Genomic DNA, 15,801 nt, shown 5'->3' on the forward strand with positions numbered 1-15,801 from the left:
GAATCCTTCACCAAGCTCTGTAGACTCCACTTCCTAAAAGCACTGGGGCTCTGCCGTGAGACAGACCGGAAGCCTGGTTCTGCTGCTTATTACTGGTGCAACCTGGGGAAGTGCTGTAATCATTCAAATCTGGGCTCAGCCATTGATTCATGGTGTGACCTTAGGCAGATTCCTTAAACTCTCCAAATCTCAGTTTGTTAATTTCTGAAGTGGGGATAATAACGGTACTTATGTATCAGAGTTGTTGTAAGGGTTAAATGAGGTAATAGGGTAAAGTGCCTCATCCTAAGAAGTGGCCATGCTCGTAGTAACCTCCACACAAACACACAAACCCAGGGACAAAATCCTTACTAACCTTAAGTTTATCATTCATAAATGGACATAACAGTGGTGTCTCTCTCAGGATTGTTGTGATTATAGTACCATAGGAGATCATGGTGGGTAATGTGAGCAGCAAGCGCCTTGGACAATGTATGACTACCACTTCCTAAAGACTCGCTCTTTGCCAGGTTTTCTACCTGGGTTTGTGCACTTGCCCAGAGGTTGCTACAAGCCTTGCCAGCTGGGGAGTAAACCCAAAACATAGTAACCAACACCAGGCCCCTGAGAGGTCTAAACAGTGAACTCAGGCCACCTAACAACTTTGTTTGGGAAGAGGATTGGCCACCATTTTACAACAGGGGCCTGGGTCGAAGAGGAGACCAACTGCCCACTAGATAACCACACAGGTACAGTCCGGGAGAAGAGGAGAGAGGTGGAGTTGGTAACAACTGACCTTGACACCTGAGGGGAGTGGGCCTATGGATGGAACCAGCAGTGTCAGATATGGGATTTGAACTGAGGTACATCTGCCTCCAAAGCTCATGCTCTTAATCACTATAATATTAATGCCTGGCATGGAGGAGGTGCTCAATAAACATTCATTTAATGAAGGAATTCACACAGCTGCCTCTTTGTGGAAAGTTTTCTCTCTCCATCTCTACCTGGGCCCATCCTTCAAGGCCCAGCTCAAATGAAGACTTGCACTCAACCAAAGTACCCTGTTCTCATTGCTATGGGGAAAACAGGAGCTGGGATGAGGAAGTATGGGCAACTAGGATGGGCCAGTTAGGTGGAGCCAGAGGAAGGACTCAGTTTTGCAAAGATTTCCACCCCCTCCCGAGTCTGTGCACTGGATTTGATGTTGCTACAATGACTGGATACATCCATGACAACAAAGCAACTCACACTGTACTCTGATTAGTCAGAACAGTGACTTCCAATCCCTTAGCAACTATGTCGAGGGAAGAGGATTGGAAGCCATTTCAGGGCAAGGGACTGGGAGGAAAATGAGACAAAATGGCTGCCACTGCACATGCTCAGTAAGGGGGAGGAGAGAGGGAAGTGAGAGGAGCTCATTGAGTTAAGAATTACTGGCCCAAGGGTTTTAGGATCTTTAAGCCACTGGGGATTTAGGGATTTGTAATTCTATGCTACATAATACCCTAAAACCAAAGATATTGGGATTCCAAAGATTTTAAATTCCTACTACCTATGGTACAAGGACTTGAGCAATTTTTGAGCTATGAAATGCTCAAATGAAATGAAATGCTGGGAGCCTAGGACCCAAAACAAGGATTTTAATCTGAACACTGGACATGTTAAAAATACTAATCCCTCTTCAACTTCAAATCAACCTTGGTTTAACCCTTGGGATAGTGGTTTCAAATAGTCTTTCACACCATCTAGAGACCTCTGATGGTACCTCACAAAAAGGGAGTGAAGAGAGTTTGTTTACATAGAAAGGACACCAAAGTAGGAGTTCTGTGTCTCCCATTATAATTCCCAGGGCAGCTCCATCTTTATCTGGCTTGTATGTTGGCCCTCTGCATTCAATTCAAAAGAAGGGTGTTCCTGCTGAAGCTCAGAAGATAAGTTGAAGTCATATTTGCCTTCTGTTTCCTTTTGTTTGTTTGCTTAATGGGGGACAAACAATACATGATGTGATTGGTAAACCATCAAATGGTGCCAGGGAGATCCGGTGGAGATGCCTGATAAATCAATCTTTAGTTGAATAAATCCAGTCATTAGCTGACTCTAGCCTACTAGCTGATTTCTATCAAAAAATTAATGATAACCACTGCTACAACTATGATTACTATGAATACCATTACTTATTGTGTGCTTTTACTATGTGCCAGGAGTTGTGCTAAGTACTTTAAATATATTATCTCACTGAATCCTTACAACAACCCTGAGAGGAAGTATCATGACTTTTCCCATTTTACAGATGAGGAGACTGGGGTTCAGAGTGGATAAGTAACTAGCCCAAGGTTATACAGTTAGAAGATTGGTAAATTCCACTGTACCTGCAAGCAGAAACAGAATGGCCTAAAAGAATTAAAGTGATCAAAGGTCAACTGCCTGGCAGCCTTAATTAAGGAACGAAGTTAAATTTTGACCAATAGATGGCACCAGTGTATGTTTAGTGGGCTGCCCAAGGCTGTGTCCAATTAAGGGAAGTCCCAATGAGGGCTCAGAACTGAAGCAACCTGTCTTAAGTTGAGAGAGGAGAGAAAGAAAGATGGGCAGTGTTCTGCTCCTGAATCAGATAATGCTACCCTGTCCTGTCTGTAGCTCAGCAAAGACATGGGAAGTCAACAAGTGAGAAGATCTGCAAATCTTTTTCCTTCAACATTTTCTGGGCACCTCTCTTGTGCCAGACAGTGTGCTGTGCAAACAAGCCACGTGGTGATATCAAACACAGCCCCATTTTATGCAGAGGAAGAGAGGTAGATGCTATGGTAGACGGTTGAGGTACTGAATGATGAGGGCACCCAGCCTGGGCTTGGGAGTCTGGGGAGACTTATCACAGGAGAGGTGTCTGAGCTAGTCCTGTTGGATGCATGGGAGCTTATCAGACACAAAAGTGAAAAAGCGTCCCAGACAGCATTAAAGCCACAGAGGGATTAGAATCCATGACACATTCAAAGACAGGAAGCATGAGCTTCAAGTGTTGAGGGATAAGCCTAAAGAGACTAGCAGAACCAGGCAATTGAACAGCCTAGAATATCAAGTTGAGGACTTGATTTGTGAATGTCTTAGTAGAGAAGCTACAGATTCCCAGGAAGATCTGCGACTTAAAAAACAAAGTCCAACTATTGCTGAGGCAATGAAAAGCTGTGGTAGGTCTTTGAGCAGGGAGCACAGTCTTTGATCTAGTGGCCTGTAAGTTTCCCAGGGGCACTAGTGATAAAGAATCCTCCTGCCAATGCAGGAGATGCAGAGACAAGGGTTTGATCCCTGGGTTGAGGAAGATCCCTCAGAGAAGGGCATGGCAACCCACTCCACTATTCTTGCCTGGATAATCCCATGGACAGAGAAGCCTGGTGGGCTACAGTCCATAGGGTCACACAGAGTCAGACACAACTGAAGCAGCTTAGCACACATGCACGCACGTGGAGGATGAATTGCAGCGGGACATGCTGGAGGCAAGAAAATGCTGTTCAAAGGCTGTTTGGAACAGGGGTGGGCCTGAGGAGCTGAGCTATGGTAGATACAAAGGGATTTGAGAAGGTAACATTGTTAGGACTTGGTCACCTCTCAAGGCCACTCCCCACACGCACAGGCTCATCACCAAGGTTCAGCTGATGCTGCATCTCTCACCTTCCCCCACCTCCAGCTCTGCCTCTGACTTTTAAGCTGCCCTCTGAGGTCCTTTTTGTTCCCTTTCCAAGCTGTCTTTAAGGTTTAATCAAACCTGATTGCACAAGTTGACCAAAAAGGCCTGGCCCCATGTTGGGCCTCCCGTGGTACATCCCTGTGAAGAAAGATCTGTCAGTTGACCTCAGGTAGAGCAATGGATTGGCCTTGAGCTGGTTTCTGACCCTCTGCCCATGACTTCACAACATGGGCAGAGTTCAGTTAAGAAATCAGTCCAGTTCCAGGAAAAAAGGTAAACATCATCTAGTTTATTTTTCTTCTGATTTGTCTCATGCCAAAATACAGACCCCAGTAGATAACGGCCAAAAGGGAAGAGGTCCCCAAAGTAGACTGATGTTTTAGATGTCCCCTTTCCTTCCTGCAAGGTCCGTCAGAAAGGCACCCCAACTGGTGTTGGTATTGCATCCGTGGAAGTGAAGCCAGAAATCAGGCTTACCACAGAAAGACAGGACTTCATGGCCACCTGAATTGTTGGGGACTCAAAGAGCCCTGAAGAGTGAAAGTTCTCTGCATAGGCATTCTTCATCCTCATCTGCTCCCTGGGGGGTTCAGAAAGCAAGTTTTCCTTCCCCTAGAGTTCCTAGGACCCTCTCACTGGCAACACAACAGCAACCCAATGAGATGCCAGAGGGCTGGGCTCACAGACCTATTGGGTGTAGCCAGGGTGAGCTGGTAACTTGAGGACCCAACTTTCAATCCAGAGAACTGTTCCTGGGGATTCCTGGCTAATCAATGCCCTGAAATGCTTCCAGGCATAATGAACCCCATCAGACTGACTGGTTCAGTTGGGACAGATCAGGGGCAGGGAGGGAGAATGAGCTGTGGCTCTGTATGGTGCTGACCCTGGTACCTTCACACACCCTTCTGGCCCCTTTCCATCTGCTTCCTCTTTCTTCTCCTCTTCTCTGTCCTCCACTTCCTCCTCTTCCTCACTGGTTGAGTCCTCATAGAGGTTGATGGTTGCCTGAACAGGGAAGTTCTGCAGTAAAATCTCCCCATCACTGTACAGGTAGTCAAAGGAGCAGGATTTAGGCCAGAAGAGTCTGTGGACAGAGAAGAAATATGGCCCCAACTTAGACAGGCTGCCATGTGCAGAGGTGTCAGTAGGGCCAAGAAGGAAACCAGCCCCTAAACTCCTTCTATTTTGCAGTAATGGGGTGAGATGGAAAAAGAAGAAAGGGAGCTTTGAAACAGAACCTTCTGGAGTGTTACAAAATGGCTCTCAAAATGGCAGGAAGGTTATGCCTGGTGGGCCTATAGTTGTGAAGAGACCCAGGCCTGGCGTGTATCAATCCTGAAACTGATCCCACTCCATACTCCCCACCCCAGAAGGCCTGCAGCCAAGAATTTTCTAGCCCCGTATCCTCCATCTCCTACTAAGGCTTTCTTCACTGATCTCTCCACAGGGGCTCATTCTTAGGGGTCACTGACAGTGACTTCAGGGAAGGCAACCTTATCCAAGTCCCTTAACCTCTCTGAGCTTCCATTTCCTTGTCTGTGAAAGAGTGATCATAGCAGTACCTCCCTCCTCCTGCCTTATAGTGCTGTTGTGAGGATTTAAAAGGCTAATAGATCTACATCAGGCTCTGCGCCTGGTGCCAGAAGCTTACCTGACTGGGTGATGGAACTCAAAGTCAACCTTGGTGACCTCGGCACCTGTTGTCCCACTGGCGGCCTGTTCAAAGCAAAAAGTTAGCATGTGGCTCAAAGTGCATGGTCAGATAACTGCCTCTTCTGTATCAGGGGTCAGCAACCTGTAGGTAAGATGATCTAGAAGAGACCTTAGACATCTCTGGGTTTCAGTACTCCCCCATTAGGGGGTCTGTCCTGCTTCTAGTTGAACAACAAGTGGATAGAGTCCGGGGGGTTGTTTGCTTTCCTGTCCTTGTTCTAACACCTGTTTGGAGATGGCCCAGGGGACAGAGTTCTACTGGAGCAGAAAAGACATGGGGGTGGGGTGGGGGTGGCAGAGAATGCCAGGGTTGGGTGCCAGGAGACCATGATTCTAGCACCAGCCCCACTGCACATGCGCCGTGGAGCCTGCCCATGTCCCTCTCATGCTCTGGGGCTCAGCTTTCTGCACAGCTAAATTGCCCCAGAGGGCTCCCTGCCTTCCTCCTAGAGCTGTTGTGGGAATCAAAAGTGGGCAAGGCTGGGAAAGTGCTTTTCCAGGTCTGCAGCCCGAGTCGAAGGTCAGAGGTTAGGGGCCTCTCTGGCAAGGGACCAGGTCTGCGTGCCTGCACGTAGTCATGTGTGTGCATGAACACGTAGGATAGGGGCTCCAACTCACCAAATCCACATGTTTCCTCACCTGCCTGGGGAGGTGATTTGTAGAGGACAGCCAGGGCCTCCAGAGACAAGCTCCTCTAGGACAAAGAGGAGAGATTAGTTGGTGGAGGAGAAAGAGTCCGGGCTCCCTGAGATAAGAGAAGAGGCCCTCCAAAAACTTGACTCGGATTCCATCTCCTGCAGGAAGACTTTCCTAAGGACCCTGAGTCCAGGTCAAGACAGATGGCCCTCCTCTGCTTCAACAATGTTATCATACCTGTTGGATGATTATCTGTTTAGTTACCTTAGAGCTTCTTAAGGGCAGATTTATCTTGGATGGTATCTGAATCCCCAACACCTAAGCATAATGCCTGGTACACAGTAGGTGTTTTGGTCAATATTTAGTGAACGGTTAAACATTTGGAGGAATGAATGAGTGTTGGGTAGAAACTATCTTGCCCCCTACCTCCTGCCCCCAAAAGTAGATCTCACAGTTCTGCCCTCTTCCTGGCATGGGGAAAGAGGCCAAATATATTTCTGGGTCCACTGCTTCCTCACTAGACTTCAAAAGGTAAGAAAAAAAGCAAATGGAAAGCTTATGGTGTGGTCAGGAAAGAGACAGTCCCTTGGTCATCAGCCTAGGGACCTCCTTCCCTGCTCTTCAGCCTAGGTCCTGTCCAATCCAGATTTCCTGGTAGTCTCCCCTTTGCCCCTCAGTGGACTGAGCAACTTGGCACGTGAGGGCCTGGCTGCTCAGTTTTCAGCTTTGCCCATTGTCCCCAAGTCTCCTCTTGTCAATCAGAGGGATTAGTGAGGTGAAGAGCCAGTTGAGATATTAGAGTCTGAGCTGTGGAGGGAGCACAGAAAACAGGGGGGCCCTGGACTTCTCATTTCCTTTGTTGTCCCAGGAACCCCACTAAGCTTGAGTTCAAATGACCAAAGGCCAAGTTCCACTTACCGTTCATGTTTATTTACTTCTTGTCCAGAGGAGAGAAGGGGCGATGGGTTTCCCAGGTAGGGCAGTGCCAGGGAGCCCTGTGCTAGGGCTGGAGCTGAGGCCAGGGCCAGGGCAGGGGTGACAGCAGCGGGGGCAGGAGGGTCCATCCTTAGGGTGTAAAGGCCAGGCAGGCTGTGGGGGCTGCGATTCCTCAGAATGTCCTGCACTTTTCTGGCTTTTCCTGGGAGACCTTTTTATAAGGCCTGCCTGGACTCATAAATTATTCAGGGACATGCCGGGTTGAGATACCTGGGGAGCAGTGGGTGGGGGTGTGTGTGTGTATGTGTGAAGATTTAGGAAAAGGGCCTTGGGGAGGGATACCCGTGTTCCTGGGTGTGAAATTTCTCCCAGTTGAATAAACAGAGAGTCAATGGTGTGTGTGGGGGGGTTTCTTTACCTCCAAGTCAGAAAGGAAAACACAAAAGGGGCAAATCAAACACCATTTGTGCGAATTCCCCAGGTGGTAGCAAGGCCTGAGGGAAGGGAACAGGGAAGTGCCTTAGAAACCACAGAAAGCTGTCAGGCGCTGGGGAGAGAGACCTGCAGCAAAGCTGGTTTCCAGTGAGGAGGGACAACTGACTCAGCTGAGGCAAGTGAGACTCACGTTATTTCAGTTCAAACCCCAAATAGATTGGCCAGGTGGACCTGATACGGGGTGACTACTATGAAGCATATCCCCTGGGTTAGAGAAAAATGGTGAGTCTGGGTGGGGCTGGTCTGGCTGCCTGTGGGTTGGACCTCGGTCTTCTTTCCATGCCCTCCCCTTTACTGGGCAGTACATTTGCAGTGCCTGACTGAATCCCCTCTCCAGCCTCAGCCATCAGTGGTTTGAGAAGGGAGCACAGGCAGCATTTGTGGGGTTTCCAGGTCAGATTGCTGATCTCAAAGCTCAGCTTCCAGTCCAGGCACCAGGGTGCTGGGGGAGGTCTGCTGAAAGACCGTCTCTGGCCCCAGCGCCTGAGTTCCCAGTGCCTCGGTTCCCTCTAGTGTGAGAGGACGATGCAAGCCCAGTGGTCCCAAAGGGCCCTGTCAGGCTGAACACTCTGTGACGGGCGCTGGGTAAATGGGTACTGACCCCAGGCAAGCCCAGCACCTGGGTCACAATCCTCTCAGCCTCAGCCAGTCTTCTGGGCCTTTGCCAAAAAGTTTGCAGTTACAACTACTGGCAGGTTCCTTATGCTTCAGAGGTTTGAAAATATGACTACTGACCTCAGTGTCAAGCATCGGTGCGGATTTATTTAGCTTCTTGGATATTCATCACAGCCGGGTGTGTAATCATCGAAAATTAGAAACCACCTCAATGTCCACTGATAGGAAACAAGTTAGATTATTTAGGGTAAGTCCTTACCACTGAATACTAAGCAGGCACTCATGATTATGTTCTAGGAAGTATAATTATCAACACAGAAAGTTTAGGAAAAAAAGATGCTAAAAGTGTGAATAATTTGATTCCAGGGCTGTTTTTTTCTCAGTTCACATAACCCCCATTTCCAATTTCAACCCCACTGTGTTCTTTGTAGCAAAGGAAAACTGGAAACAAGCCAAATGTCTTACTTTAGAAAGCCAGTTAAATAAATCATTGAACAGTTACACAGGTTCATATTAAAACTGGCATGGTAGAAGATTGGGAAAAGGTTAATATATTGAAGAGTGAAAAAAAGGAGCCTTCACCATATAACTTGGAGGATGATCCTGTTTTAGTAAGAAAAAAAGAAGTGTAGAATATACAGTATGCAGGGGGGAAAAAAAGTCTGGTTAGAAGAAAGGAGAAAGTTACAGTGGTTTCTGGGAATAAGATTATGGTAGACTTTTACTTCCTTCTTTAGGCTTTTCTGAGTTTTCCTGAAAGTTCCACAAGCCCTGATACTGTTTGGGTAATAAAAAGTAAAGACACAAAATTAAAAACAAAGAAATGTTTATCCACAGAGAGAAAACTGCTGGGGAAATGACAGCCATTTTCAAATATCTGAGGATTTGACTGAAATGAGATTACACTTGTTCTGTGTGACTTCAAAGGGCAGGACTGAGGCCCATGGGCAGAATCTACAGGGTGACACATTTTGGCTCAGTCGAAGGAAAACTTTGTAACAGCCCAGCCGCCACCTAACCCAGAGACCTGGCACTGGATTGGTTCTCCATAAACAGAGCTTTGTTATATGTGGTGAAATGAGTGGAGTCTTGGACTGGGCTAAGCCCTCTGTCCCTGAATTGTGTAAGTATGGGCTGGATCCCGGATCCTGGATCTTGGAGTGGAAAATCTAGAGGAAGGGGGGAGTGGGGGGATGGCTAGCAGAGCTGATGGGGAGCCCGAGTTTGTCAGTCTCTGAGGGTTCTTGCTAAATTTACCTCCAGGAGATGAAAATGTGCATGTATTGTGCCACTGGCTCAAAGGAGGGGGCGAGGCTGAGAGGTAGCCAGGATGAAGAGACTGGGCTGGAAGGAGATGGCACGTGAAGGAGATAGAAGCTGACCTATTGTCAAACCTGAGGATCTTTTTGACTTCTAGGTGGCCTGAAAATGGTCAGGAGCGGGGAAAGAGAGAAGAGGTAGATATTCCTCCAGAGCCCAGGGCTCATGCCCAACCATCTTGAACTTGTGTCCATTCAGCCACAATCTTTCACAATCAGGGCCATCCAGCCCCTTCACTCCCCTGAGGTGCAGGCCTGGGGGTTCCCCTCATGCCAGCTCCTGACATCTTCTCCTAGAGCTCAGGTAGCATTCAGGCCTGTGTCTGTGGATCTTTCTTCTCCAGCTGCACAGCTGCTGTGTCTCACTACCTCCCTAAGAATTGCCTCAGCCTCATTTAGCTTGTGGGAGGTGAAGCCACTGGCCCCTTTGGGGACTCCTCCTCATTCTGAAGGATTTAAGAACCACAAGGGTTGCTGGGTAAGAATGGGAACCTGGCTGTTCTCCTTAGCCCTCAGCACATGAAAGGAGTGAGGTGGCCAGCAAGGTGGCAAGAAAGGTCTGGAATAATCAAAATGAAGAACTTCCTGTCACGGCAGTTATGATCCTACCTCTCTTACCCCTAACAGCCTTATGGTGCCTCTGGGTTTTGTCAATGATTGCTTTGCCAGAACATTCAGAGAGGGCTTGGTGCCTCCTCTGGGCCAGATACTTCTGGACCTTGTCAGGCAAGAGAATGAACTATCAAGAGGAACAGACTCTGCCTCACGGTGCTGACAGCTAGGGAGGGAGACAAGACCTGCATGGGATAGGCTCAATCAATGTCAGTGGTGCCTGGTACTCCCTACCACCCCGGAGCATGTTCCCTTGTCCACTCCTCAGCTCTCCCCAGCTCGAGTGTCCCCATTCCCTGGGCCACATTCCAAACTTGCTTCAACTCCTACCACGTTCCTGCCCCGCCCCTCTGCCCACAGAACAACCTCTCCTCCCACTTCCCTGAGAAAACACAGGCTTTGAAGTGTGAATTACCTCAGTGCCCTGCCCCACTCCCCCCAAACTGGCCTGCCTCTCCAATTTCCTTCCCCTCCAGCCCTCCCTTCTCAGGGGACAAGGTGCCCCTCTCGTTAAAGGCTAATCTGTTCACCCAGGCCTTGGCCTCATCCACCCCCTCCTTCTCTGGGGCCTTCCTCTGGACATTATGACCCTTCTCTTCAGGAAACTTTGGCTTCTTTATACCAGCTCTTTCCCTCCTGATTATAAAGTACCTGTCTCTGTTATCCCCCAGAATTAAGTCCCTCCTTTCCTAAAAGTATTCTCTTGCTCCCCTAACTCTCAGTATCTTTCTCTCTCTTAACCTCCCTCCTTTTCTCTCTTTTCTTTCCTTCACCCTCAAATTTGTTGAACGTAGATTCTATACTTTTCCCAACTTCCCCTTCATACTTCAACCAACTGCCATTTGGCTTCAGCCCCATCCTCCTTGTGAAAGGGCACTACCAAAGATCACCAACGACCACTCAAGTGCCAAGTTCAATGATCTCTTTGAACTCTGGGTGGCCAAAGGCACTCTTGACCAAGTCCTCATTTCTGAGGCTCTCCTTTCTTTCTTGGTCACTTTCTGCTGGTCTTCCTTCCTACTTCTGGAACCACCCCCCTGTGTATCTTTTGCTGACTTTTCTTCTGCTCAGTCCTCAAATATGTGGCTGTCAATTACAATCCACAAACGAAGCTGATACACAGTAATGTTTTCAACGGGTCATGGCAAAATGGGAAAAACATCAAAAGTAGAGTTTTTCAATAATCTCAATGTATTTAATTATAAATGATTGTCCTTTATTCTGACATTCTGCCTTTTTAAAACTTTTTGGTGGCAAAATATTCTCTCTGTCCTGAAATGGTGGCAATGGCGTATATTAATTTATTTCTTTAACATCCCTATTTGTCAAGATAGAAATGTCCAGTCCCATTAATGTGTTATTCAATGAATGAAAAATTGAAATATATTTCCAGCCTGAAATGTTCTTGATAGGTGTCTCAAACCTGTTCCAAAACTGAACTGATTTTGTTCCCACCAACCTCCTCTGTACCTGCCTCGATAACCAGTATCATACTGGCCCAGTCACTCAAGCTAAAAGCCTCAGCCGCCAAGTCCTATTGATTTTGGGCTTGAGAAAATGAGAAAACCATTTCTCACATTTGTCTCCTCTGTGCTCCCCATTCTCCTGGTTGTTTCTTCAATTACGGTCTCATCCATCCTCTCTCACATGGATGCTGGAAGCAGCTTCCAGATAGATTCCCCCATTCTTGACTTGGTCTTTCCAATCATCCTCCTCCCAGTTCATCCTGTGATCTTTCTATAATATGGGACGAACTTTGCTCTTTCTGAGCTTGAACACTTACAGTGATTCCCAGTTGCCTATGGGAAGTGTCCAATCTCTTTTGTGTGGCAGTTGAACCCCTTTGCTGCCTAAGCCCAGCCTTCCTCTCCAGCCTTATGCCTCCAAGGCCCTCCATGCACCCTCTACTGCAGCTCCCCTTTAGAGACCTCTACTCTATAAACAGGCCATGTCTTTCACCTGTAATCTTTTCACGGTTTAGAGCCTCTGAAGGTCTCAGTCCCATCCCGTATAGGGTTAATCTCAGGGAACACTGTGGGTCACAACCAGTGGCAGAGCTTAAAATTGATTTAGTGGGTTGCAGCCAGCATTTAACAAATTGAATGAACAGCAAATGGAAGAGTGAAACACATAGGGTAAGGGTATATATTGTTCTGTGAAGCTTTTGTTTTAGTCATATATCTCTAGATCTAGATTGAAAGATATATAAATGCATGTCTTTGTTTATGCCATAAAAACATTTCCTACTGTGAGTCCCAGTCATAAAATTTGACCACACTTGAGGGACTAGATTGGAGCAGGAAATGGCAACCCACTCCAGTACTCTTACCTGGGGAATTCCATGGACAGAGGAGCCTGGGGAGCTATGGTCCATGGGGTCACAAAGAGTTGGACATGACTGAGCAACTAAGCACAGCACACACACACACACACACACACACACATTGTGTGTATTGCTTGCTGATGCCTGTCTTCTGAGATTAGCACAACTAAGCAGGCATGCAAGGGACTATATGTTATTCTGGGACTCATATAATTAGTGCTGTTCATGTCAGAGTCTTGCTTTTGCTGGGGAGTGTAATAGAGGTCAGGAGAACAGGTGGTGCCAGGGAGGCCTCATGGAAGAGGGATGATTGAGCAGGGTGGGGCTTATGTGGGCAGACAGAATAGGGGATGTAATCCTGGCACAGGAGTGGATAGTAACAGGACAGAACATTTGTTAAACATTTATGTAGCAGGCACTGTCCTAAGCATTTTGCATGGATTAACTGGTCTCACAAACAACCTTGCAAAGAAAATGCAATTTCCAGCTTCATTTATTGGTGAGATTAACACATTATTGACCGGGGGTTGAGGGAGGATTACAGAAACTGATGGCTGTGGCATTGAAACGTCTCTGGTCAATAACGTGTTAAGGTGCTTGCCTAAGGTCACACCCCAGCTTCCCTGGTGGCTCAGAGGTAAAGAATCCGACTGCGCGTTCAGGAGACATAGGTTTGACCCCTGGGTGGGGAAGACCCCCTGGACGAGGGCATGGCAACCCACTCCAGTATTCTTGCCTGGAGAATCCCATAGACAGAGAAGCCTTGTGAGCTACAAGTCCATGGGGTGGCAAAGAGTCAGACACAACTGTGCAACTAAACAACAACACGGTCACAGAACCAAAAGTGACTAGGCTGAACTTTGAACTCAGGTGGTCTCTGTTCTCTTAACCACTGAGACCCGCCCTGCTACTGGGGATCTGGTGTGGAAAGGGGGCCAAGCAGGGTAAAGGGAGAGCCTATGCCAGCAGGAAACTAGAGGAGGACTTAGAATGCCAGGTAGAAAAGTCCAGAAAAGGCTCTGCTCTGCTCTCACCTTGGGAAAGGAGATGTTACTTGTTCCCTCTAGCCTTTGCCTCTTGGCCCAGGGTCCCTGGGGTTGCAGGCAGGAAGCCTAGAAACCAGAATGCAGGCCTCATGGAGGCGAGAAGCAAGACAGCCTCTGTTCTGAGAGAGGAGGGATGGGGGCGATTCTCTTCCCACCCAAGCCTGTCCCCAGAGCAAAACTAGCAAATGGCCCCTGGGGCCTCTGCCCTCAAGTCCAAATGTCCCAAATGTGCCAAGCCTTGGACCCAGCCCCTTAGGTGCCTGGGATGGGGGTCCCCTCTGGAGAACAGTTTGTTGCTGTGTCAGCTCTCCTCCTACACTTTTTTCCCTCTTGGCTGCCATTCAGTCCAGGGCCTGTGGCCCATGTGGTGCTGGGCTGTCTGGGCAGAGCCCCTCACAGCTCCCCATTTGCTCCTCATTTGGAATGGCAGGGGCTTAGAAAAACAGAGCACTGAGGAAGCAGGAGGGTGGGAGGGAAGGTGCCTGGGAACGTCACTCCCTCTTCTATTCAATCTGTCCAGCCCTGGCTCCTCTGGCCAGCCTCCTTTCCAAGCCTGGCCTGAGGCCTGGGGAAGATGCAGTGATGCCGAATTGTCAGTAGTACTGAATTCTCAGTAGTGCATTCTCTTCTCTTTTCTTTTTAGTCTTGGCATCCTGCAGATCCTGCCAAGGTAAATAACATACTGGTAACCAGCGGCAGATATCTTCTTGGGAGGTGGGTCCTGACAAACTAGTAAGAATAATCACCACCACAACAAAATGTTCTGTTCTGTGCTTAGTTGTGTCTGACTCTTTGCAACCCTGTGGATTGTAGCCCACCAGGCTCCTCTGTCCATGGGATTCTCCCAGCAAGAATATTGGAGTGGTTTGCCATTTCCTTCTCCAGGGAATCTTCCCCACTCAGAGACTGAACCTGCATCTCGTGGACTGTAGGTTTCTTTACTGCAATTCTTTACTGCAATCCTGTGTTGCAGGATTAAATACTGCTGAGCCACTGAGTGGGTGACATGCATGGAGCACTTCCTGTGGAGAAGGGAATGGCAACCCACTCCTGTATTCTTGCCTGGAGAATTCAATAGGCAGGGGAGCCTGGTAGGCTACAGTCCATGGGGTCCCAAAAGTTGGACATGACTGAGCAAATAACACTACTACTATGGAGCACTTGTGATGTGCCAGGCACTGTGCTAAGCACTTTATTGCTTTATTATTTCATTTGCTCCTATGGAAATATTAGGAGGTAGATACTATGATTCCTCCCATTTAAAGACATGCAGGAAACTGGGGCACAGAAAATTAAGTGACTTAGCAAATAGTGAGGAAAAGATCTGAGATTGAGATTTAAGTCTGTTTTGTTTCAGTGCTGTCTGAGACTTTAGAATCCATCTCTGTAGGGTATGGTCCTTGTGACAGTTGCCCCGGGTGCCCCACTTTGAGGCCCTTGTGCTGCTATGAGGTTAAGCAGATGGCGGAGGGGGCCAATGGAGGTGGGTGACTGGTGCCATAAGCCTGATACAACTCCATCATGGCCATCACCAGTGCTCTGAGACTCGACCTGACCTGTCAACGGCACCGCTTCTTGACTAGGAAATGGGGACCACCAGAAGTGCTGTCCTTACTTGCTTCATGACAGTTCTGTATTCAGCCTTCAGTAGCCATTGTTATATAATGGTTTGGATACCACTCTAGCTCAGGCCCTTATCCTCTAATGTCAGTATTTTTGCAGTAGACCTTAAAGTGAAAAGTTTGGGCTTTAGAGTTGGATCAATTTAGTGTGTGTCCCAGCTCTGGCACTTAGCTGTGTGGCCTGGGGCAAATAACTTTTCATATCTCAATTTTCCCATCTGTGAAATGAGATAATAATGGTGCCTATCTCACAGGGTTGTAGTGAAGGCTGAATGAAAGAATGTGTCGATTGTTCAACCTGACACATATTTAGGACCCAGTATATGTTGGCTGTAATCAGTTATTGTAATTATTCTGTTTTTCTCCTCACCACTGTAGTTATTCAGAATATCGGCTTCGGAAGCAGGCCTGGGTTGGAATCCCTCCTCTGTAGTTTTCCATTCAGGTGGTCTTGGGTAAATTAACCAATCTCTCTGAGCCTCAACTTCCTGGAGATGAAAACAATAGTACCCATCTCATAGGGTTGGAGTGAAGATAGAATGAAATAGTATAGGTAAACTGGTATTAATTATTTTTCTCCCACACACTTTCAGGTGTTTTCTGTACACACAGCAAGATTCAGCTTTCTAAAATACACCTTCCAGGCTGCTCATACATCTGCACTGGCAACCCATGACCAGATAAGTCAGGCATTCACAATTTCCCCTGTAACTTTAGCCTCACTTCCAATTCCACCCAGTTCCTCCTCTCACTTCCAGCAGTCTTGTTACTACACTGGCCCTGCACATGGCCATCTCTACTCCTGCCTGCCTACATCTCTTTC

At 47.7% G+C, this 15,801-nt stretch overlaps 1 protein-coding gene across 2 annotated transcripts; it reads right to left on the reverse strand.

Moving 5' to 3' along the window:
* Positions 1–4,264: 4,264 nt before the first annotated feature.
* RIPPLY1 (ripply transcriptional repressor 1) lies at positions 4,265–7,086 on the reverse strand. 2 transcript variants are annotated; one of them, XM_043897757.1, is made up of 4 exons: positions 6,929–7,086; positions 6,014–6,068; positions 5,313–5,377; positions 4,265–4,745 (listed from the first exon to the last, which is right to left on the reverse strand). In XM_043897757.1, the coding sequence occupies exons 1-4, from the start codon at positions 7,072–7,074 to the stop codon at positions 4,484–4,486; spliced, it is 528 nt and encodes a 175-aa protein (XP_043753692.1). In that variant the 5' UTR covers positions 7,075–7,086; the 3' UTR covers positions 4,265–4,483. The 2 variants fall into 2 exon arrangements, with proteins under 2 accessions (XP_043753692.1, XP_043753691.1); XM_043897756.1 differs by having other exon boundaries at positions 5,993–6,068.
* Between the last annotated feature and the right edge of the window lie 8,715 nt (positions 7,087–15,801).

Source organism: Cervus elaphus, chromosome X (assembly GCF_910594005.1).
Source record: "Cervus elaphus chromosome X, mCerEla1.1, whole genome shotgun sequence".
NCBI lineage: Eukaryota > Metazoa > Chordata > Mammalia > Artiodactyla > Cervidae > Cervus > Cervus elaphus.